Genomic DNA, 25,172 nt, shown 5'->3' on the forward strand with positions numbered 1-25,172 from the left:
AAGGTGGGGATGTGGCATGTGGGGATGTGGCTGAGAGGTGACCATGGCAGTGCTGGGTTGATGGACAGACTCACAGAATTCACAGAATGACCAGGTTGGAAAAGCCTTAAAGATCATCGAGTCCAACCCATGCCCCAAGACCTCAAGATCTGATGATCTCAGAGGGCTTTTCCAACCTCAGTGACCCCACAATTCTCTAATCAGAGCAGGCCCTTCCCCAGAGCTCTGAACTTTGCATTACAATATTAAACACTTCCAACTCTCTCTGTTGTGGCTCTGCAGAAAATGCTCCCAAATTCTCTCCCAAAAAGCCTAAAAACACTTCATGCATCTTAAGAAGAGATGTGTGTGCAAGCAATGGAGTACCTGGAAGGCAGAGCAGTGGGGCCATCACTAGGGGGTGCCTTGGGACTCCAGAAGGATTGCCACAGCTTCTCGATGTAGTGGAACTGGAGGTGCATCACCACATCCAAAGTGGCCTGACAGCAAAGAACACCTCGGGGTGAGCACTCAGCTGCAGTGCTGCCATTCACAGTAAATAATTTACATGAAAAACAACAGAACCGGCACTGCTGTGGTAACCAACTTAACATAAAACAGGTCACACAGTGGGGAAAAAAAATCAATATTTGGGTTGTAATTCCTGGCAAATGAAGCATTCCCAGCTTTTTCTAAGGGTGGGATATGAGCTGGTCACTTGAGTGATGTCCCACATCAGTTAATAAATCAATGACAAATAATCCCCAAAGAATATTGCACACAATCACCTCACAGTGCCTCCTGTAGAGAACCTGCAGGGTTTTCACGTCGTTCAAGGTGAAACCTTCTTGTAAGAGGACATTACTGAGATCAGGGGCTGGGAACTCAGGAAAGACATGGGTTACATCTGGGAAAAGAAATTGGGAAAGATAGTGAGGGTTTGGAAAGCTCAAAGCACAAGGTGCTGCTGACACTGGAGGCTCTTTCCTGTTCCAGCTGGGATGAGACAGGAAAAATGAGATCATTTAGTCCTTTCCCCTGATTTATACTGAGAAAAAGCAAACACCCACAGCCCAGTGGATTCAGTGAGGAAAGGAAAATATTTCCTTTCTGTTTGTAATAAAAGAAATAAGAAAACATTATCCTCATCTACCATCCATTAGAATTTCCCTGAAAATGTCTCTCTGCTATTTAAGGAGTACAATGGGGAATAGAATCGGGCAGCAGAGGTGTCAGGAGCTGGGATTTGTGATGGAGACACAGATCCAGGAGCAGCAAATCCAAAAGGAGAAGCTCAGTATGGATCACCTGCACCCAGATCCCCATTGCAGCCTCTGCAAGGAAGGGAATTGCTTCCCCCTCTGGCCATGGAATTTAAATAAAACCAGATTGATTAAAAACATACTATGAGGGACCCAACAGACCCCTGAGCTCAAGGAAAAAGCCTTCCTGGGGAGACAGGAGTCAGCAGATGAACTCAGCAAGTGTGACACTACAAAAACCTACAGAACACATCCTATATAGAAAATATATATATATGAAAAAAATAAAATGCTGTAGATTTATTAGGAAAGTCAAAACTTGCTGGATAAAACCTTCCCCTTAAAGCCAAAATCCCTGATGTGGAATAATTGATCGGCAAAGGAGTCCTCACCTATGAACTGCTGGTGGTGCTGGCACTGAGCAGCCACTGACTGCTCGGGTGTGGTGTGGGGGTTGCTGTTGGAGGCACCCTCTGCCATCCCATCCATCTTCTGGGCTGCTCTGTACCTAAATCCCATCAGAATTAGGATGGATTAGATCCACACAGACAGGAGAAAACACCTGTATGTTATTTAGAGCACAGATCTGTGAGTTCATGGAGTGGTTGGTACATTCAAGGCAAACATGTTGGTCATTTATACTGTGGACTCAAATGGAGGAGAAATGAGAAGCTCCTTTAGAAATGCTCCCCCAAGACAGAATTAAAGGAGCTAAGAAGTTTGGTGACACCAAACAACCAAAAAAGAGAAGCAGAGCTGCAGTGGGTTCCAGGGCAGACTCTGTCTCAAGCACTGACTTTTGCATTTACTTTCTGTTTGGGAGCTGAAGAAATAAATTCTGCTCCTTCTGCACTTCAGCAACAACCAGAAGTGTCCGTGCTTGCAGGAGGCAATTCCAAATCCCTTTCTACACTGGGTTTTATCTTTAAAATTACTCAGGCACAAGACTAAGCATGACACTATTTAACTTGCATTTTGCATAGAAAAACATCCAAACCCCCAAAATCTACTCAAATACAGCACAAGCTCACAGGTCCTTCACACTGATTTGGCACCAGCTTCTCCATAACTGAGATCCTAAAACATTTTGGCTGCAGGGAATCTGTGAAAGGTGGCACACAGGGTGGAACATGCCACTGGCAAGGAGAATCGGCAGGTAAATCTCATTCCATGGAATTCCAGAAGAGTTTGGGTTGGAAAAGTCCTTTAAAGGCCATCTGGTCCAAGCCCCTGCAGTGAGCAGGAACATCTTCCACTAAAACAGGTTGCTCCAAGTCTCATTCAACTTGGCCTTGAAGATTTCCAGGGATGGGGCATTACCTGGGATAGGTTTTGGACCCTTCCAGAGCTTGGCTCTGGTTCTTCAGCAACCTTTTCTGACCCTGAGATGGGGCAACTGAGAGGCATTTTAACAACTTTTATTCCATTTTCAGTCTCATGTGAAGGGTGAGACAATACAGATGTTGTAATTCACACCATCACAATCAGAAGTTAACTATTTCCTAATTACAATACACTATAAATGTTTTCTGGCCTATCAGCTTTAGCCACACCATGCTGTAGATGCCTTAAAGCCAATCATCTAAAATTATTCTTTGTGGGTCCTACTACAATGAATCTTTCACAGTTCTATTTCTCCAAAGTATCCAGTCTGATTTGCAAAACCACCCTTTGAAACTTGTGTCTATTTCCATTTCTCTCTCAACAATGTCTGTCCTATCCCATGGCATTTCTAAGACAGCATTTCTGATCTCAGGTTTGCATACAGGTGCACACTGTGTGAGCCTTCTGTCAGACTCTGAGAATTCCCTACAAATCCATTTCCCAAATTTCCCCCTCTCTCTTGAACGGAAAAATGTCTTTGATGGTTTTGTTAATCCATTGCTGTGTACAGTGAAGTATGCAAGGTGCTATCACTAACATTGTCACTATAACAATGTATATAACAATGTATATAAATTTATAACACTATAACAATGTATATAAACTTATAACACTATAACAGTGTATATAAACTTATAACACTATAACAATGTATATAAACTTATTTTGTAAAGTTTTTCAGCTAAGGTGTAAAACTCTATCTTGTAAACAAGTTGTTTAACTACAATCTATCGTCTGTTTTAATTTGATTTGTCGAATCTCTCAATTTTTTCACCTGGTTTGAACTTCCTAAGTGGAGCCAAATCCCAGGGACCTGCTGAGTGTTTGGGAAGGGCCTGGGGGCACCTACCTTTGCTTCTGGTGGATGGGCTGCTGCCTCATGGCCATGTACTGCGTGTCCTCCTGCAGGCGGTTCAGCGGCGACTCCGGCTTCAGGCGGATCCCGTAGTAGTGATATTTGGAATTTCCCCTGGAAATATCAACTCAGTCAATGACAAAGGCATTGTGGCCCTGGTTGCTTGGACAACACACCCCACTTCGTGCAGCACACAGTTGCCAAGTTCTGTTTGAGTGGCTGAAGGGATGAATTTGATGCCTCAGGTTTGAGCTTTTCTATGTTTCAGGTTCTGTGCTGCTTTAGTGTGTGGGTCTGGGCTTCATATCAGGGGATGCTGAGCTCTCTGCACAGAGCAGGGAGACAAAACAATTCCTTCTCCAGCTGGGGACCAAGGACAAGTGATCCAAATCTCAGCCCAAGAGCACAATGTGGAATGAAGAGAGAAAAACAAGCAGGATGGGACTGCCTGGGCTGGAGCTGGAATTGGACAATGAACTCCAATGTGCAAATGGAGCAGAACTGATCAAAGTGAGAGACCCCGTGAGCAGTTGCGCATTTTGTGACCATTTTGGTTCATCTTGGGTGCAGCCCTGGCTGGGCTCTTGTGCTGCCCAAGGTGGATCCACTGAGGCCTTTTAATAAATCCCTGCTTTATTCTTTAACTCTGTCTAGTCCCTGTTCTAGGTCAGCCTTCCCAAGGCATCAAACCCCTGAAATGCCATCATCCCCTAGAAAATTTAAGCCCACATGGGGCCAAGTGCAGTGGCATCCACACTTAAACCTGGCCAGGCTTGTTCCATGCAACCCATGGTGCCTAGGGAAGAGAGGAGGGAAGTGCTACAATAAAAAGTGTTATTAAACAGAGTGACTGTAAGACCACAGGGGACACTTTGCTATTTGATGAGGATTTAGGGATTTGTTTTTTCCACAAAAGCAAGTGTCCATCTTTATCCAGACTTGGATAAAACTGACTGAATGTCCCTCTATGAAAAGAAAAATGTCTTTCTGTTGCCAGCACTTCTGCAGCAACAGCACCAAGCTTTGATGTGGTTTTATCCTTGGAGCTGCTCATTTTTATAGGTTTTGTTGATTCTGTGTGTTCCTGAACGCTGACAAGAAGAGAAACACCTGAACCTCTTAAAGATACTCATCAGGTTCTGAGTGCACTATAGATGCTGCAGATGGGTTGCTTTTTGTTTTTTTAAGTGCAGCTTGCCACCAACCTGGTGCCCAGGCGCCGAGTCCTCAGCCCCATGAAGACGGAGCGGATGAGTTTGCCGAAGGAGGCGGCGTTGACGGGGTCCAGCTTGTGCTCCTGGCAGTGCCTCAGGTAATGGTTGTACAGGGAGCTCCGGGGCAGGCTCACTCCTTCTGCTGTCTCGTAGTTATCCAGCAGCCACTGCAGCTTCAGCCAGGGAGAAATAAAGAACATGCAAGTCTAAAAAAGGGATGGGATGTCAGGCGGGGTCGGCGCTTAAAAGGTCCGGATGGAGAAGTTCAAGAGAACTGGATAATTAATTGATGTAAGTTACTTAGTATAATTTGTAATTTATAGCACTTTATGGTATTTTATAAGGTGGCAAAAGGCAGTTTATAGGATGGAAAAAGCACCCAGCACAAACAAAACCAGTCAGATTTTTCATTAAAACACAGTTCTGCTGTCACCTCAGTGTTCACCTCGGGTTCGGATGAATTCCTGCAGAGCCAAAATAAAGCTGTAAAAATTCACATTTTCCAAGGAAAAGAGATCTTGAGATACTGCCTAAGAGAAATAAATTTTAGGGGAAGAAAATTGATGCAAGGTCTTTATTAATTGGAAGATTGGCATGTCTGCAATGGCTCCCTTAACAATAAAATTAATGGTTGCCAAAGCAACCTTCAAAATCTGAGGGAATTCATCTACTTTGCAAAATTTACTGTCTGAACTTCTGACATGGCTGTTGATTAAAATTTGCAATTAATATAAATTATTTATACCGAGATACTGTGAAAGGGCAGGTCCAGCACACAGTGTCAGCACAGGAATTCAAATGGAAAGCCCCCAATAATCTCCTTTAATTGACTAAATGACTTCAGCATCAATAAAATGAGTGTTGTAATAATTGAATTTTGGAAGGAACTGGATGTACACACAGACTAATATCAACAGGGTGGGTAAGAGCCCTTTCACTGTCATGAGGGATGTCTGGGATTAACATTTTGCAGGATTCTCTCTCCCTCCAGATCTCCTGCACCACAACCAGCTGCATTCCCAGCACATCAGGGCAAAACAGATTTTGGATTGTGGAAGCCAAATATCAGCCACAGCATCTCCATACAACTGAGAGTCCAAGCAATGATGGGACCTGAGCATGGATTTAGCCCAGAAATCAGTGGGATTTGCCAAAGCCCATGGGTCTGCACCCAACCCTCTCATTCCCACCACTCTCTTTTCTCCCATTTTCTCTTGGTGACACTCCAAGGTCCCAGTTCACCACAAGGCTGGAGTTCCACATCAGTAATTCTCAGAAAGACACCCTGAGCTGTGTGATGGCATCTCTGGCACCTCACTGCACCGAGCTGGTCTGGTGTCCCCCCCTGCTCTCACACAGAGCCTTGCAGCCCCCTCAGGGTGAGCTCTGTGGGTCTCCTCCACACACCCACACTTCAACTGCTGCTGCACAAAGTCAGCTGGATCCAAAATTATAAACTCTACAACTAAAACTATTCCATTCAGCCTGGAGAGGAGAAGGCTCCAGGGAGAGCTCAGAGCCCCTGGCAGGGCCTGAAGGGGCTCCAGGAGAGCTGGAGAGGGACTGGGGACAAGGCCTGGAGGGACAGGACACAGGGAATGGCTTCCCAGTGTGAAAGGAGATTTTTGTGGGATATTTGGAACGAATTGTTCCCTGGGAGGGTGGGGAAGGCCTGGAGTGGAATTCCCAGAGCAGCTGTGGCTGCCCCTGGATCCCTGGCAGTGCCCAAGGCCAGGCTGGACAGGGCTTGGAGCAACCTGGGACAGTGGGAGGTGTCCCTGCCATGGCAGGGGTGGCACTGGATGGGCTTTGATGTTCTTCCAACCCAACCCATTCCATGATTTGTCAGCTGGAGCTGATCCAAATCCAACCACAAATTCCTGTGGCTGCACCCATCAGTCTGGAAGGAAGAAAAACCTCCTGGCCACTTGTCCCTCTGTGCTGCTTTTCAAGAGCCTCTTCTCCTCCTCCCAGCTTCTCCCAGCTCCACACCACCCAGGACACTCCTTGAGGTGATCTCCAAACCCCACAGTTCCAAGAGATGCTTTGTTAATAATCCATAACGACCCTTCCTGCTCCCACCTGCAGCACAGACACCCCTGGAAGCCCCAAAAAATTCTTCCTGTGGCCCTGAGCCTCCTCCAGCCATTCTGTTCCCTCTAACAAAAGTGGACCCCACTGGTTTTGCCATAAAACACCAGCAGGAATTCACTTTTTAAGTTGTCCACATTTATGTTAATTTTGGCCCATCCCCTATGTTTAAGGGATTATTGCTTAAGATCCTTTCAAATTTTTAAAGCAAGTATTTTATTTATCCTATGGAAGATACTGAATGTGCATCAGCTATTTATCTCCTAAATCTTAAGCCTTAAAAAAAAAATAAAAGTTATGTATTACTATGGAAAATCCAGATACAGATAAACCCTCTCATTTCAATTTGATCCTGGGCATTTTTATTCTCATCTCTGATATTTCTAGAAGATTCCCTTCATCTCCCACCTTCCTTTTCCTGCAAATGTCTTTTTATATTCCCTCAAACACTGCAGAGTTTCACAATATGAACTCCCACTATTGAATTAGAAATTTATTATGAACAACACAAAAGAGCTTGAAACAGAGATCTGTCAGAATAGAAATAATTTTCCAAACGTGATTTTTGTTCTTCCTTCACAACTAATAACACACTGGGCAGTTAAAATGAGAAAATTAAAAACTCTTTCCATTTGAATCTCTTCTTCTGTTTGCTTTCTGAATTTTGCTCAGCTGTGACAATGAGATATTCCCCAGTTTATTTCTGTTTATGCCATCATCAGGTTCAATAAAATCACTCTACATCCATATGCTGCTGTGGTTGTTATTGGCACTACAGGGGAACATTTAATTTTCATTTCTACCTTAACTTTATTTCTATCTGACTGTTTGGTTTCCTTTGAAAAAAACACTGGCAAAAACCTTATCCTGTTTCGTTCTAAGGGTGGAAAAAGCCACTCTTGGGGCTGGCTGAGAAAATAATTTTTTTTTTTGGAAGGTGCAGGTTTGGAGAGGTTTTCTTGTGGCCACTTCTATGAAATATAAAAAGAAGCCATTTGTGGGTCATATTTCAGGTGTTTTTAGCTGGGACCACGAGCAGCAGGTTCCTAAATTTCCACTCAGTCGAGCTCAGAGTTAGGACAGAGCCATTCACTCACAGGAAAGAATTCCAGTGGGGGTTATTTGGTGTTTTTTGCTATTTCATTTTGCAGACAATGAGGAAAAATTACATTTTCTCCCTACTCCTACTCATGCTGTGGATATCCCACTGCCACAGGGCCTCAACTGCTCCAACTTCAGGCTCTTGTGTACAAAAATTGCAGTTATTTTTCTCTGATTTCTTTGCATCATCTGCAAGATCATAACTGGCAAAGAAATAATCCCAATCCCAAAGAAATAATCCCAGAAATAATGCCACTGTCAGCTGCAGTCACACATTGCCATGGTTTCAGCAGAACCTCCTGTGTCACTGGGGCTCAGCAGGAGCTTCACCTTCCCACTGCACATCTCAAGTGCACTTAAATAACCTCTTGGGGAGCTTTGGAAGCCCAATTCAGCTCTCAAACTTCATTTCATATTGATTTTAGTTAAATTATGTGAAAAATTCCCCGTGGAATGAGATACCTTTAATTGTCCTCTTATTTTTTTTAAACCCCAAAGATTCCTGGCATGAACCACCTGCTGATGGTAACAAAATAAACCTCATCTTCCCAAGAATTTGCACATTTCCAAAAAGCCAAATTTAAAACAAGGGACACAAGACAATGAAGAACTCTGCAACCTTAAAACTCAGAGCAATTAAGCCACAACTAAGTGCAATTAGCATCATCTCCCCATTTCCTCTTGCTTTTGTCAAGCTGGAATTTGCTTTCAGCCTTGACAAATTACAGTCACCTGCTCCTCCAGCACAAGCCTGCCAATCCTGTGTGCCAGCCATGGGGAATTTGGGATGGGTGAAGCTCTCCCTGCTGTTGTGGTTTTGTTCTTTGCCATGAAGAGGTGAGATCTGGAACATCCTGGAGAGCAGAATTCTCCCTTTTGTACCACAGCATGAGCTGGGCTCAGCACTGGTGGTCACTGGGATGTCCCACACCTGCACTGGGAGCCAGCTCTGGCCACCTGCAGTCTCCAGGTGGTGGCTGCTCCATCCCTGGAGCATCCAAGGCTGGGCTGGACAGAGCTCTGAGCATCCAAGGTGGGTAGGACAGAGCTCTGAGCATCCCTGGAGCATCCCAGACTGGGCTGGACAAAGCTCTGAGCATCCCTGGAGCATCCCAGACTGGGCTGGACAGAGCTCTGAGCATCCCTGGAGCATCCAAGGTGGGTAGGACAGAGCTCTGAGCATCCCTGGAGCATCCCAGGCTGGGCTGGACAGAGCCCTGAGCATCCAAGGTGGGTAGGACAGAGCTCTGAGCATCCCTGGAGCATCCAAGGTGGGAAGGACAGAGCTCTGAGCATCCCTGGAGCATCCAAGGTGGGAAGGACAGAGCTCTGAGCATCCCTGGAGCATCCAAGGCTGGGCTGGACAAAGCTCTGAGCATCCCTGGAGCATCCCAGACTGGGCTGGACAGAGCTCTGAGCATCCCTGGAGCATCCAAGGTGGGTAGGACAGAGCTCTGAGCATCCCTGGAGCATCTCAGGCTGGGTTGGACAAAGCTCTGAGCATCCCTGGAGCATCCCAGGTGGGTAAGACAAAGCTCTGAGCACTCTGCTCTGGTGGAAGGTGTCCCTGCCCATGGCAGGAGGTTGGAATTAAATGAGAATGAGCTTTAAGGTCCTTTCCAACCCAAACCATCCTGGTCCAGCTTCCTGCTCACATCAGGGTGCACTTCCATGGGCTCAGATCCCTCTCTCCAGCCCAGTGCCTCACTCAGAGGAGCCCTAAAAGAACCTCCCCATGCAGAGGCAATGGCACTGCAGCTGCCCCAGCTCTGGAACTGCCTGAGCTGGTTCCCCCAGTGTGCTGTGTCCCCTTCAGGCACTGCTCATCCCTCTTTTTACTCCCACATGTCCCCAGACACCTCCCTGAGCAGGGACACTGGGGACAGCAAGGACCCTGGAGGGTTCCTCAGCTCAGGACCTGCACCTTGTGCCTGAAGCTGCACCTTCAGAGGGACCAGCTGAGGGTGGATGTGTCACTCAGGAAGGAGTTTGCTTGCTCCAGAGTTTGTAAGAGCACTTAAACCTCAGGCCAGACTAGGAACCATGGCCTAGAACCAGGGACATCAGGGACCTAGAACCAGGGACATCAAATTCTGCACTTCTACCCTGCAAGCCCAGGGTGGGGAATGTCTGATCAGGGGCTGGCTGAGGCCCCCACTCCATCCTGCACAGCCTGTGGTCAGTGAAATCTCTTTTCTACCTTTTGCACTCTTTCCTCTGCCCTTTTTCTGATTTTTGTTTTCAAACTTTGTCCTCGATAAACAAGAAAAATCCTGCAGAGCAACACAATCCTTGTGCAGCACTTCAGGAGTGTGAGCCTGGCCCAGCCTGGGGTGGGAGGGATGCTCAGAAGAGAACTGCCTGATCCTGCAGGTTGTGTTTCCCCAGCTACAACCAAAACCTTCACTCTCCACCAGCTGAAATAAAGATTGAGCTCCCCCATGAGCCCTGGCCTGGAGTTTGAAACCAGAATTAAGAATCAGACTGTCTAAAGTTCCTTTTGTTGTCTCAGGAACAGTGAAGAAGCCAAAGATTTTTATTTTTTGCCCTAAGAATGACAACAAACAAACAGAGAAAACCTGTTAGAATAGAGAAACACCACTTTGTGCATGGGATTTGTGGGTGCAGGACATGCTTGAGCTTCATCCAAACACAGGGAAACCAAGGCAGGTCCAGGGACTCAACCCAAATCTCACCCAAGCATGTGCTCATCCCTCAGTGTTCCTGCATGGAAGCCACAAACCAGGATGCAAAGGCCCAGCAGAACAGTGGGAATATCACACAAAGCAGGGAAATCGTTGGCAGAGTGAGAGAGAGGCCCAGCACATGGATTTAGCACAGCCTTGTGACAGGAATGGGCTTCCTGAGGCACAGAGAGAGGGGAAAAAAAGGCATTCACAGGCTTTTGGTGTGTGCTGGCTGAGGGGAATCTGTCACAACTCACACCGAGTCATGGCTGTGCATTTACAAATAATTTTTCAGCCGTGTTTCAGTTCCAATAAAAGGAAAAGAACTTCCTCAAATGTGTTTATCTGGCTGCCAGCAACTTCCATTGCAAGGCAGATGAAATAAATAAACCCATATTTATATTTATTATAAATAAATAAAATAACAGACTCCTGAGCATCTCAGCAGCAAACATTATCATATGGCGCTTTTTGCAGACTATTTTTCCTTGGGAATGGGCTGTTTTGGGCAGCACAGCTCAATCACAGGCTGCTTTTGAGTGCCTCCTGCTGTTGAATACACCAAAGAAATAATTCTCCTACCAAAGCAGGGGAAAAGGTTGTAAATTCTGATTGTAACTTACATGGCTGTTGAGCAAACTGCTTTTGTGTGATGTAATCCCTTCATTTTTTTGTAGGTTTTCAATCGCCATTTCAAGCTAAAGAAAAAATCGTGCACAGGAGAGAGAAAAAAAAAAAGGAAAAAGAAAGGAAATCAGATAGTTAGCAACAGCCAGGATTATTGTTTCTTTATTAATATTTGAATGATTAATGCTTTATATCAACAAGCTTGTGAAAAAGAGGCAAACAGATGTGGATGGAGCTGCAGAGGCGTTACTGGGACATGCAAATGGACACACAGCAGGAATCCCCACAGGGGTAATAAAGCAAGGCCAGGGGGGGTTCATCTTCCACTAAAGGCACTGCCTATTTATTTAAAAAAAAGCCATTTTCCTCCTCTTTTCCCCTTCCTGCTGAGAGCAAACCATCACCAGGCACAGCCACTGCAGAGACTGGCTGCAGAGTTGGACCCAGGCTTTCCAAGGAGAGCTGGCAGTAATGACTTAGTTACTGTCACCCCTTCATATTTTGTCAAAAAATTTAAAAAATTAAATAATAAACATAAAGAATTAAATAAAGCTGGGGTGCAAGGAGAGTGCATGAACTAGAATGGGTGAGGGCTCTCTGCTGCTTTGTGCCTCTCCTGAACACTTCTTGTCTTCTCCACTCTGCTCCTGGGGCAGAATCTGGGAAGCTCCTTTAACAGATGGCTGCTGGTCCCAAAGCTCCAGAGCTCCTCTACGAGCTTTTTGCATGAAAAAAATATCCTCAAAACTCCCCAAACCCCACATTAGAGCCTGGCAGGAGCAGAACCTGTTTGTCTCCAGCAGATGTTCCAAACCCCTTTTGAGGTGTCCCAAACCCCCTCTGAGATGTCTCAAACCCTGTCTGAGGTGTCCCAAACCCCTTTGGAGGTGTCCCAAACCCTGTCTGAGGTGTCCCAAACCCTATCTGAGGTGTCCCAAACCCTGTCTGAGGTGTTCAAACCCTGTTTGAGGTGCCCCAAACCCTGTTTGAGGTATCCCAAACCCCTTTTGAAGAGTCCCAAACCCCTTTTGACATGTTCCAAACCCTGTTTGAGGTATCCCAAACCCCTTTTGAAGTGTCCCAAACCCGTTTTGACATGGCCCAAACCCTGTTTGAGGTATCCCAAACCCCTTTTGACATGTCCCAAACCCTGTTTGAGGTGTCCCAAACCCCGTTTGAGGTGTCCCAAACCCCGTTTGAGCTGTCCCAAACCCCGTTATCAGTGCCCTGGCAGTACAAGGCAGCAGCACACAGAACCTGCAGCCAGAGCTCTGCTCTCTGTCCTCATTTAACCCTTGTGGACACACCCACAAAGCATCTGCAGATGATCTGCCCATGGCCTCCTGCCCACACTGACTCACTGACTCACCCACAGTGGAGATCAGGGCTGAGATAAGCCCAGCCCTAACAAAGCCAGGCTCTGTCCCAGCAGGGTGGTGAGCAGAACACATCAGACCCAACTTCTGAAGTGACATGTGAAGGTGGCACCACCTCCAGCACAGTGCCTTGCTTCCCACCCCGAAGTGGAGCCACTTCTCGAGGTGTTCCCACCCCATTCAGGCTCAGATTAGTGGGGTTTCACTGCCTCACACCGTGATGGACCAGGAGGAGGCACAGCCTGAGTGCTGACACAGTTTCAGGAAATGAGTCAGAGGTGGAGGGAGACCCAATTTCCTTCCTCTGCTCAGGGGCTGTTTGAGCAGCAGAACAGAAACACTGCCTGGCCTTTTGCTGTTGGCAGGTGTCCCATCCAAAACCTTGCATCTGCAATAAAATCTATTTACAGGGGAAAGACCAAAAGCTCTTAAGCAGCTCTGCAGGAAGGTGAAGAGCTCTGAGGACCCACTTATGGGAGGTCTCAAGGATTTCCTCTCTTGGTCCAGACTAATTTAGGTGAAGATTAATAGTGCTGTGTTGGCACAGATATTGAATGTTCCCTGTGCTGTTTCAGCCCATCTGCTGGAGCAGAATATTGGTGTTCCAGCAGAGAGGGAAGATTTCCTAAGAGGTTTCTTGAAGTATCTGAAGTTTTTTTCTTTAGTGCACACACAAATTTTACCAAACATCTTTCAGCCTCCTAAAGCAGCTCCTGGACCACTGCTAGTCCTGAAGTACTCCCTTGTTTCCATTCTCCTCTGGAGGTGCCTTCTGTGCCCTCAACACCTCCAATCCCTCTCCTTCCCCACCACTGACCACTCTGAGCTTTCCTTTCCTCCCACAGAGTTCCCAATCCTGCCCCACCACATTTTGCAAGAGTCCCTCTGGCCTCTTTAACACCAGCCTTTGTTTAGGCTGGACATTAAAACAGAAAATAATGTTCCAGCCCATGGATTTGGTTCAGTCCCTGCTGTCATTAAGGCACCCATCCTTTCTGGTGGGTGCCCAGAGCAGCTGTGGCTGCCCCTGGACCCCTGGAAATGTCTCAGGCCAGGCTGGACAGGGCTTGGAGCAGCCTGGGACAGTGGAAGGTGTCCCTGCCATGGCAGGGGTGGCACTGGATGGGATTTAAGGTCCCAAACCAAATGACTCCAGGATTAATTCCAAGCAGTCAAGGCTCTGCTCCACCCCACTCCAACCCTGGTCTGTGCTGGAAGGACTGACAGCCACACACAGACACAGCCCTGGGCTGCCTGCCAGGCTCTTTCCCACCTTTTCCAGCCCTTCCTCAGATATTTTGTGTTAAAATACCCTCACAAAGCTCATTCCTACATGCAACAGAGTGAATTTATCTCAGATGTATTTCCATAAAGGTCGCTTTCTAAATTTTTTTTTTTTTTTTTTTTTTGCTGAACAGCCTTATCTCATGTAATAACCACCAACTAAATCCATTCATAGGATATATCTACTGACATATTTTCCACTTGGGCTTTTATATTGTGCTCATCACCATGGAAATTACAAAACCCCAAACAACAACAACAAAAAAATCCCCCAAAAATCCAAGAGTGAAGTTGTGCAGTTTTGTAAGATGCAGTCCCACACAGGTGATGCTTCCAAATAACAACTTTGAGCAAAAACCAAATGGTCCAGTGCTAATTTTTAACTATGAACAGTTAAAATACACACACACACACAATTCTCACCCAAGAAAAGAACCTCAGCATCTGTCATTTTCTCTTCCACCCAAACCAAGGACTTTTCCCCTGTGCCTACCCAAGGCAGAGCACAGTTACTACAGGATCAAAGCAACCTTTCAAGGCACAAAGATTCAAAAAACATAAAGTCTATATTCTAAAACTCAGTGGGAAAAGAAAGTACAACTTAACAGGACAGATTTCCATGAGTTCTCAGTAGCAACAGCTCCTGTTTTTCTCCCTAGTGATGCTGCTCACATTTTAAATTCTGGCTACATCCCCTGAATTACACCTACACTAGTATTTATATTTATATATGAATGCATAAACACACAGAAGTCTGCAGAGGGAGGTGAGCAGTGTCCCAGGAAATGAGCTCCAAGCACTCCTGGCAGCTGCTAAGGGCTGGGAGATTCCCAAATCAAAGCCCTGGTGCTTCTTTCTGCAAAAAGGCTGTTTTGGGTGAAGAGCTGTAAGCCCTCAGTCCCACACAGCTGTGCTCCCAGCACCTGCCACCTCAGCTGGCAGCTGGAGGGACACGATTTAAAGAAATTAGAACTTTTAAACATTTCTGTTTGATCAGTATTACCCCTAAAAGACATTTTCTAAACATATGGCAAGGACAGAATACACAATGGTGTAGGAGATATATACACAAAGGCTTTTTGATCACTGTGCACTCAGCATGATCAGCTTGACATAACTTGTGTGCTAATTGCCCAATGGGTTAAGGAAGAATTTCTCAGGTCTCTTCATAATTAAAGATATATTTCAATATTTTGGGTAAGCATGTGTGACATGTTTGACTTATCAGAAAATATAAATAGAGACAAATTCACATTAGAAAATGTAAACACAGACAAATCTTTAAAAGCCAAAAATATTTTGTTTGGTAAGGAAAAAAACCAAATCAAATGGTTTATTAATATACTGGTTTATGGTTTATCAAATGATTAATGGTTTATCAAATGCTTTATTAATATTTGAATGATTAATGCTTTTCCTTCTCTAATGCTGCATAATTTCAGTGATTTGCTGAGCGAGAGGGACAACCCAAACTGAAAAATAATTGTGGTACACCAGTGTCTATTCTCTCCCTTGCACCAAGGCAGGTTACAGACATAAACAGTGATAATGACAGGTCAGTTTAAGTTTCTGAAGGCTTTTCAGTTCCCTTTGGAATCATTCCTGGCCCCCGAGCCGTGGTGCCTGCAGGGCTACATACCGTTGCTGGAGAGGAGCGTGAGGTGTGTGACAGAGAATGTCTAGAGTTCTCCAGCCCCCCATGAATGAGATAGGCTCCCGAGCCGGAGAGGATCTGACTTCCCCCAATGTCCATGGTGATGCCCACCATGTTGTGAGAGGGAATGGCTGTAGGAGAGGATGTCGCTGTAGTCACCTGAGCTCCACCTCCTCCCTGCGCTTCGAAATAGGGCGCGGCGCCGGCGGGGGCGTAAATCTGCGCCTCGCTGCTGTAGGAGTAGGCAGCTCGTCTGTGCAGGGGACAAAAGAGAGGAGCTGGAACAGGGAATCCTGTGTTGGACAGCTTCAGGAAGCTGGGGAAGTGTCAGGAAACCCCCGGTGTTATAGGTTAGCCCTTGTGTTCGCCACCGAGAAGATGATTCTTCTCGTTCGCAGCCCCGTAGGTATGGTAAGGTGGGAAGAGGAAAGCCATACCACACCCCCAGCATTCCTCAGGTGTCTCTTAATCCTACACAGACTAAAGAGCAAGACCAAATTGGCCTCTGTAATCCCATTTTGTCCATTTCCAAATAGGATTTTTCCTGTTCCCACTGTAAGATTACAGCCCTGTTGTGGGTGGCAACCCCATAGGTATGGTAAGGTGGGAACAAGAAAGCCACAAAGCTCATCTGTGCAGGGGACAAAAAGAGGAGCTGGCACAGGAAATCCTGTGTTGGACAGCTTCAGAAAGCTGGATAAGTGTTAGAAAACCCCTGGTGTTATAGGTTAGCCCCTGTGAGATTATAGCCCTGTTGCAGGTGGTGGCCCCTTAGATATGGTAAAGTGGGAACAAGAAACCCATACCACACCTCCATCATTCCTCAGATGTCTCTTAATCCAACAGACTAAAGAGCAAAACTCAATTGGCCTCTGCAATCCCATTTTTTCCATTTCCAAACAGGATTTTTCCTGTTCCCACTGTAAGATTATAGTCCTGCTGCGGGTGGCAACCCCATAGGCATAGGAAACCACCCTCACCCCCACCACAACACCTGAAACAGCTCCTCCTCCTCCTCCTTCCATGGTGGGGCTGGGGAGGAAGGAGCCTGGGGGAGGAAAGGGCTGGGAGGAGGGATGGGGACAGCTCAAAGAGGTTCTTACATGGTTCCATTGGTGTAAACAGCTTCTCCTCCTTCCACATACTGCACCTGGGCTGGATAAATGTGCTGCACAGACTGCACCTGCAACAGGCAGCAAGAAGTCAGGGATTGCTCAGGAGCTGCTGGTTAAACTGCACAGCTCTAACCTTGCCTGGACACTCAGGCTTTCTTAAAAAAAAAAAAAAAAATTTAAAAAAAATAAAACACCCTCCCTGCTCCCCCTCCCCTGCCCCTCCATGCTTAGGAACACCAAAGGAGGTTTTTATTTTCAAAGGTCAAGTTAAAATAGATAAATAAGTGGTTGCTCAATGAGAAGTGGAACAATGGAGCTGGGTTTTCTCTGGACATGTATTTTGGGGCTGACTAATAGGGGTGAGCTCACGCTGCAGCCTTTCCTTCAGAGGGGAGCCTGGCAGTGTCCAACTGCACCCCAGCCCCCTTTTTTGCTCCCCTGGGAGGGAAGGAGTTGCCCTCTATCAAATTTTTTTCCCCCTGAAATGGAGCCACCAAACAAAAAATCACTAAAGGGAAAAAATTAAGAAGGTCAGACTCGCTGTCCACATGGAGCAGCAGCACATATCCCTGGTTTCTTAGGAAACAAGCCCTGGAAAAGGCAAAGTTCAAATAAATAAAAACACTTGCACAGCTCTCTGGCACCAAACCTTTCTATGGAGCCACGTGCAGGCAGTAAATTTGTTTAATTAAAAAAAAAAAAACCCAAACATTTTGCCTCTAAAAAACATCTTTACTAAAGATCTTTAATTTAACTTTGATTTAATAAATGCTTTTAAATTTAAGTTGAAAGCATCCACCAAATCTTTAAATACATGAAAGACAACTGCTACAACAAAGGTTCTTCCTAAACTTCAAATATCTTGAGAGTTTCTTTTGTCATCAGTCTAAGAAAGGAGGAGAGAGCTGGAGAAAGTGATCCCAGCTCTGTGACTGCCCACAAGTCTTTAATTAAGATTTTTCTAGATCTGGCAGGTTCAGAAGTGAGCCTGGGGAGCTGCTGGTGCAGGGGTGTCTGTCCCAGCACTCATTACCTGCTGTGGAACCTGCTGGACTCTGGGAACAGAGATTTGCTGCATCTGAGCCCCTTTGGGAGCCGAGCCTGTGGCTTGGACCAAAACCCTCTGCAAGAAGAAGATACAGGAGACAATTTCAGTGCATAACACAGGTGAGCCAGGTGTTCTCTTCCAAAATTTCATGGCCAACTTGCCTCTGACACCAGCAGCAGCAGTGGCATCCTGTAATTAGGGTCCCCACCTCCCGTGGGGTGCACCAGCCTGAACTCAGCCCCCTGAATTTGGGCAAATTTCTGACAGGAATCACCTTTAAACCTCCATGAAAGGAAGCAGCAATTCATTGATAAGCTCAGCCACAGCTGAGCAAGAATCACTCCTCACACATCCAGATTTGGCTGCAAAGCTCCTTCTCTTAGAGCTGCTAAAGCCAACCACACTCTGCCTCCTGCAACAAGGAATCCCACCCAGCTTCTGCCAGCACCGAAGCTCAGGTGGTTCTGCTTCTCCCTGCAGGGCCACCAAGGGCACAGGGACACTTTGTGGTGGTGGCTCTGTCACTTCCATCGTCCCTGTCTTACACTCCACTTTCAGTCTGAGGTTGTCAGAACATCTCAGAGTGCTCAGCACCTTCAGATCCAGCAAAACAAACGTGGGGATGTGGTGGATGGAGAGAAAGGATTCAGTGGGAGCAGAGCCAAACATCTCCCCATGGCCTCTTAAACCTTCTTCAAGGAGACACATCTTTTAAAAACACCCAGGAGATTAGGCCAACAGAACAAAGAGCCAGAAAACAATCCCAGAAGCAACCTTGATAATTACTGCCTACCTTATACATGGATATTTATGATTTTTAGCCCTCCTAACAAACCTATATAACAACCAGAAATCCAGGTCTAGCAGAATTATAGGTTTATGACAATTGCCCAGATCTCCAGGCAGCTGCTCCATCTGCAGTCCCCAGGCTGCATTCCCTGGAGACCCTGCACTGAGGACACCCACACTTATTTCAGCCATCACCTGGCCTGTTTTCCCTCCAGAAGGGGCTGTCACCAGTGCCTTTTTTGAAATCAGACCTTGGCAGTGCCACCTACATCAAAGACCCTTTCCTTTCTCCTACAGATTTCCCATTTTCTGGCATGGCTTTTTCCAAATGCCACACTCCTGGCCCAGCTCAGCTCCTCACTGCCTGTGCAGGTGCTCTTATCTTCCAGCCAAGATAAGGAATCATCCCCAACCTGGAAGGTGAGGCCATCCTGCTCAAACCAAAAGTGCTCACACCATTCCTGCTGGCTGCAGCTCATCCCAGTGCTTTCTTTGTCCTGCTGCTGAGAAGGAAGGCTCTGGATGCTCCTCCTCTTCAGCAGTCTTCCACTATCCCCTGGATTTTCCTTAATCCATGGAGTTCCACTTGGTGCTCCAGCACAGGCAAAGGCTGGATGGGTGATTTCATAATCCAAAGGTTTTCCAGCCTTTGTTCACAGCCAAATCCACACTGTGATCCCCAGGACACCTGGCACTGCTGTCCCCATCCCTGCCACGCCAGCAGGGAAGGCTCTCCGTGGATGGGAAGGCTGGGAGGTGACACCAGCACTCTGGATCACCCCATGGGAATGTCCATGGCTCCTGGAGAGTCAAATATTCCTTCCAATTCCCAATCTTTATTTGTTCCTTTTCATCAGCATCAAGTGGCAGTGCTGCTGCTCACTTGGGAGTTGAAGGATGAAGCTGAGTTACACCCACCCATCCTCTTATCCCTCCAGCTTCCTGAGGCAGAAATTTCTTTTGCAAGTTCCCCAAAAGGCATAAAAAGGAAGAAAGAGGAACCAGTTTCACTTAACCCTTCCCATTTTGCATTGGGTGGTTCCTGTTCATCACTTGAAGCCATCACTTGTCTTCTGCTGGGCCTCCCAAATGCAGCAAATTCATGGGCATTAATCATAAACCCTCCTCTGCAAATTAAAATTGGGATCTGCCTACCCAAGGAAGAGACTGTGGAATGGTTTTGGTTGGGAGGGACATTAAAGCTCATCCAGTGCCACCCCTGCCATGGCAGGGACACCTCCCACTGTCCCAGGCTGCTTCAAGCCCTGTCCAGCCTGGCCCTGGGCATTGCCAGGGATCCAGGGTGGGCACCCTGTGCCAGGGCCTGCCCACCCTGCCAGGGAACAATTCCTGCCCAATCTCCCATCCAGCCCTGCCCTCTGGCAGTGGGAGCCATTCCCTGTGTCCTGTCCCTCCAGGCCTTGTCCCCAGTCCCTCTCCAGCTCTCCTGGAGCCCCTTCAGGCCCTGCCAGGGGCTCTGAGCTCTCCCTGGAGCTTCTCCTCTCCAGGGGAGCACCCCCAGCTCTCCAGCCTGGTTCCTGAGCAGCCCTTGCAGCATCTCCGTGGCTGCTCTGGACCTGCCCAAAGCTGTCCTTGCCCTTCTTGTGCTGAGGACTCAAATGTGGCCCCAGCAGTGCAGGGGGAGGCCAGGAGGGCAGAGCAGAGGAGGAGAATCCCCTCCCTGAGCTGTGGCTGCAGCTCTGCCCTCACCTCTCAGGTACCCAGCAGCACTGTTCCATCCTCCCCTGCTCTTACTGACACCCCAAACCATGACAACAGGAAATTCACCCCAAACAAACACTCATCTGGCACAAAGTGACTCCTTTGGGGACCCAAATTAAACCCCAAACACTTTTAAATCTTGCAGATGCATTGGGAGCACTCAAACCCACAGGCCCAACACCTTTATCAACAGGTTGTCCCTACTACCTCCATGAGCTGATTAAAAACCCTCTCCCCACTATTAAAAACTGGGATTAAAATATATCTGCCAGGGAAAAAAGGGCTCTTCTCCATGGAAACAGCATCCCCAGCTGTGCATACGTTACCTGCTGCGAGGCTGGCACTGGCTGCACCACTGGTGCCTGCGCTGGGGCCGACGTGTGAAGAGCCACAGAAGCTGCTGAGTCTGATCCACCCTCTGGACTCTGCATGCTCACTGCTGGGGACAGCACAGGGACATCAGAGGGGACAGCACAGCACAGCCACACACCCCCCCAACCTTCAAACCGAGGGTAAAATCCCAGTGGAATATCCAGAGGGAAGCGCTGGGAAGGAGGCAGCTCCCGTCCTACACACAGGGCTCCTTTTAGTGCCTGCAGCTAATTTTAATGAAGAATTATGTGAAGGAAAAAGAAAGTTGCACAATTGTTACATGGAGAGGAGAGGGAAGGAACAGAAAATGCACTTCTATATTTAACTGAAAAGTGGTGTTGGAAAATTATTGTGTCACAGTGAGCATCACACATGATTGGGAAGAGTAGGGGCATATTTTTAAAATAATGCTTTCTCCCCCCTCTGCCTTATCATGTTTAACTACTGCCAAAAAAAGCTTTTTTTCAAACCTAAATTTCACTGGGAAGGTGGGGTGGCCAGCTTGGGTTTATAACCAGAAAAAAAATCAAGGATGAAGAGCACAAGAACAGCAATCATCATCATTTTAGAAGCCCTGAAGCAGCATCTCCACCTTCCCAAAAGCAGCATCTCCACCCTCCCATCCCTGGCCTTGCTCCAAAACCCCACCAAGGTCCCCAGACAGCCACAGCATCACCCTCCAGTGCCACACAACCCTGCAGAGCTGATGGTGCCCTCAGCATCCTCAAATCCGAGTCCCAGCTCTCCCTCCTGGCACTGTCCCAGCCCTGGGGACACCAGGGGACGCTGAGATAGCACAAAATGGCATTTTGAGGGGTTTTTCGGGGTGGAGGAGCCTTTTTTCCTCATTTTCTTGTGAAATTTCCTGCTTAATAAACTATTTTAGGAGGGTTTCTGCTGTCACTTCAAAATGAAAAGGTTAAAAACATCCAGATTTTGGGCAGTGTCATTTCTGCTTTCTTGGTCTCACTGCTGAACCTCTAAACAACATTATGATGGCTTTTATTTCCCTTCTCCTGCCAGTATTTAAACTTTTCCCTCACCTTTGTGCAAGTTAAGAGAAAAAAGGAAAAAAGAGATTGAAAGACACTGGATGTGTTTGTTTGTATTCAAAAGAAATGCAAGGGGGGTGTGAAGTTAAAGAATTTACCTGTTTATTCCTTCAGCCACCAACAAACCTCCCCAAACATTAAAATTCTCCAAAACCCAGGTTTTTAAGGTTTTTTTTCCCTCAATACTCCATACTCCCATTAGCAAGTTACAATTACTCTCCCAACCTTCCCAAAACCCCAGAGCTTGCAAATCATTTTTCTCACATCTGGGTGAAAAAGTAGATACAGAACCCACACAGTCACAGCTACCAGATGAATCTAACGAGCCAGAAACAATGGAAATTAAATCAATATTTATTCCTGTGTCCCCCCAGGCCCCTCCAGCTGCCCTCAGCACCCCCATCCCTGCAGCTCTGCTATAAAAAGGCAGCACCTGCCTCTCCCCATCACTGCCTCTGCCTGGGCTTTAGCCAAAACCTCCCTGTGAGAAGATTCCAGTGGCAACAGCGCCGTGGGATCAGGAAAATAAGAATTCTCCCAGTAAATTCCAGCTCCTTGCCTGCCCCAGCCCCAAATTATTTGCAATTAAACACTCAGGCAGCACTGCTGGGTTTGGAATGCTCAGGTGGAGATGCTGGGCAGGACAGGGGGGCACTTTTACCACATCTACTCCCCTAACTTTTCCAAAAGTGTTTATTTCTGTCTCTTGTGCCCTGGGCTTTGGTTTGCAGCTCCCCAGGGCTTTCTGAGTAGTATGGTGAGGTTACAGAAGAGAGGTGGGTGAGTTGATAAATCTATTTTAATCATCTATTAATGGTTCTGGCAGGGTCAGCTCTTGGCATTTTAGGTCTACCAAAGGTCTTCTTTGAAGTGTAGTTATAAGCAGAAAAGAACACTTAGGAGAGATGGAGTTGGACTTTGATGATCCTTGTAGGTCCCTGCCAACCCAGAATATTCCATGATTCTATGATTCAAATCACCAACAACTCATCTCTGCTGATCCGTTTTGTCTTCTGCTTTTCCTCAGTGGCCAGAAGGGAGCAGAGAGATGTGGGCAGGGTGGAAGGGGAATTGTCTGTTGCCAAAATAAATGCCCAGTGTGATTTTCAGGTTTGTCCCACGAGGCAGTGATGACAGCCACGCCAGACACAAAGGCTCCCAGGAAATCTGCAGGTGGTGTGGGAATCCAGAGCTTCCCTCTGGCTGCCCTGGCAGCTCTGGGACCCTGGCAGGGGTCAGGAACCCCCCTGGACAGAGCCCCCAGAGACACTGGCTGTGATCTCTGTCCATGGAAAAGAGTTTTCAATCTTACAGGATGAATTACAAGCTCTGAGTGTTTGATATAAATAATAATTAAGTGTGGCACGGGTGCAAAAGTAAAATTTTAGGATTCTAGATTAGGGGTTCAAAGGGGACAAGATGGAGGAAATTGGGTGTGTCTTGTCCTTTTTCTCCTTCTTCATGCCCTCCATGTTTCACTGTGGTGTTGGCATTTTTCTGTTGGTTCAGGCTGGGGACACACTGTCCAACGTAGGTGACAGATATTGGCACGTTATTGTAAATCCAGCACAGGTAGTTTGTGGTATTTAATGTTTGTACCATCCCACTGAGGGCAGAGCCCCACACGCTGCCCTGCAGGACAGAGCTGCAGCAGGGCAGCAGAACATGTTAGAGACAAACAGAATAAACAACCTTGAAACCAGCACAGATGAATTATGGCTTCTGCTTTGGCAGGGGGCAGAAAGACAGAGACTTTCTACAATCTTGGGATCATCAATACCACAGATCCCACCAGGAGGCACTTCCAGACAAGGTAGAGAGAAAGAGAAGTCCTGGGCTGCCAAGCCACAAGTACAGGACTTGTTATTACTTTATTTATCAGTGCAACATCCTGGAGAAAGAATAATTCCCTTCTCATTAAAGCCATCCTGCGCTTCCTGAGAATGGGATTCAGATCCGTGTGTGCCATCTGCTCCGGGTAATTTGTGCCGATGAAAAGCTGACAGCACACACAGAATTCCTGTGCTCCCAGAAACCAGCACGAGGTGCTGCAGAGCTCTGCTGATGCCCGGGCAGCACGGCTGCCAAGCCAGCTGGCACCTGAGCCAAGGCTCCAGAGGGTGGAGAAAACATTGGCACCCAAAGTCTTGCTCTTTGCCCTTCTCCACATTTGTATTTTTTAAGAACAGGTCACATAAATAAGAGGTGGGACTGGCATGGTTGGTACTCATGGGGTATTCACAGAATTCACAGACTCACTGGGTTGGAAGAGACCTCCAAGATCATCGAGTCCAGCCCAGCCCTGACACCTCAACTCAACCCTGGCACCCAGTGCCACATCCAGGCTTTGTTAAACACATCCAGGGGTGGTGACTCCACCACCTCCCCGGGCAGCCATTCCAGAACTTTATCACCCTTTCTGGAAAAAAAAAATTTTCCTAATATCCAACCTATATTTCCCTTTGAACAGCTTGAGCTTGGGCAGAAAGAGCCCAACCCCACCTGAGCACAGCCACCTTTCAGGTGTACCTGAAACTTTCCACCTTTCAGGGAGTTGTAGAGAGTGATTTAAGTCTTGTATCTCCATCATAGATTGGTTTGGATTGGAAGGGGCCTTAAAGCTCATCCCATTCACCCCCTGCCATGGGCAGAGACCCCTCCCACCATCCCAGGGGGGCTCCAAGCCCTGTCCAGCCTGGCCTTGGGCACTGCCAGGGATCCAGGGGCAGCCACAGCTGCTCTGGGCACCCTGTGCCAGGGCCTGCCCACCCTCACGGCCAGGAATTCCTTTTTCATTTTGGATTTTTAATCCAAATCTGCCCTCCTTCACCTTAAAGCCATTCCCCTTGTCCTGTCACTGCATGGCTTTATGAAAAGTCCTTCTGCATCTCTTTCATAGGCACCTTTTGGGCACTAAAAAGCTGCTACAAGGTCTCCTTACACTGGATTTATTCAGTGCCAATGTGAGAGCAACCAAGGCCAGTTCTGGCATCAGCCCCTCCTTCCCCAGGCTCTTTTGGGGTGCAGGGGATGCTGCTCCGTCCCCTCCTCAGCACTTGAAGTGATGATTCTTGGACTCAATGATCTTTAAAGGTCTTTTCCAGCTGAAATGGTTCTATAAATACATCCTTCAGGCATCAAAAAACTGATTTAACATTGCCTGCACCTCTAGGCAGTCATTTTTCTCTTGGATTTTTATGCCCCACATTTAAAGCCCCTTTGAGAAGAACTTGTTAAGCCCATTTATGAATGGCAAGGACAGGGGCAGTGGATTTCTTACCCATGGAGGTAATAACACCCACCAAGGTTTACTGGGAAGCTTAAATGTAAGTAGCTATAAAAAAAACCACAACTTTATCCCAGAGGTCAAATAATTAATTGTTCTTTAAACTAACAAAAAACTCACTAAGGATCTTTTCCTTTCCCTCATTTATATCCCAGTATTATATTCTATTTCAAAGGTCCTGCCAGAAATAAAAGGATGCAATAAAGGAATTTTATCCTTGAAGGATCTCCCCTCACTGCCTCCTCCCTTCTCCCCACTCCCCCTGCAAATTTAA

The 25,172-nt window shown here is 47.0% G+C and overlaps 1 protein-coding gene across 6 annotated transcripts in view; it reads right to left on the reverse strand.

Moving 5' to 3' along the window:
- The window catches only part of LOC100219508 (DNA-binding protein RFX2), a 73,151-nt gene that overhangs the window by 11,106 nt on the left and 36,873 nt on the right, over positions 1 to 25,172 (reverse strand). For 2 of the 6 annotated variants that reach the window (XM_072919422.1, XM_030256645.4), the window contains exons 2-11: positions 20,515 to 20,627; positions 17,663 to 17,752; positions 16,618 to 16,697; positions 15,500 to 15,767; positions 11,197 to 11,271; positions 4,686 to 4,867; positions 3,475 to 3,594; positions 1,634 to 1,749; positions 768 to 886; positions 367 to 479 (exon numbers count right to left, since the gene is read on the reverse strand). In XM_072919422.1, coding sequence (XP_072775523.1) covers positions 367 to 479; positions 768 to 886; positions 1,634 to 1,749; positions 3,475 to 3,594; positions 4,686 to 4,867; positions 11,197 to 11,271; positions 15,500 to 15,767; positions 16,618 to 16,697; positions 17,663 to 17,752; positions 20,515 to 20,619 — 1,268 coding nt within the window. In that variant the 5' untranslated portion in view covers positions 20,620 to 20,627. The remainder of the gene's footprint in view (positions 1 to 366; positions 480 to 767; positions 887 to 1,633; positions 1,750 to 3,474; positions 3,595 to 4,685; positions 4,868 to 11,196; positions 11,272 to 15,499; positions 15,768 to 16,617; positions 16,698 to 17,662; positions 17,753 to 20,514; positions 20,628 to 25,172) is intronic. The other 4 variants (XM_030256646.4, XM_030256648.4, XM_030256649.4 and 1 more) reach the window with 4 other exon arrangements.

This window comes from Taeniopygia guttata, chromosome 28 (assembly GCF_048771995.1).
Source record: "Taeniopygia guttata chromosome 28, bTaeGut7.mat, whole genome shotgun sequence".
NCBI classification, from domain to species: Eukaryota; Metazoa; Chordata; class Aves; order Passeriformes; family Estrildidae; genus Taeniopygia; species Taeniopygia guttata.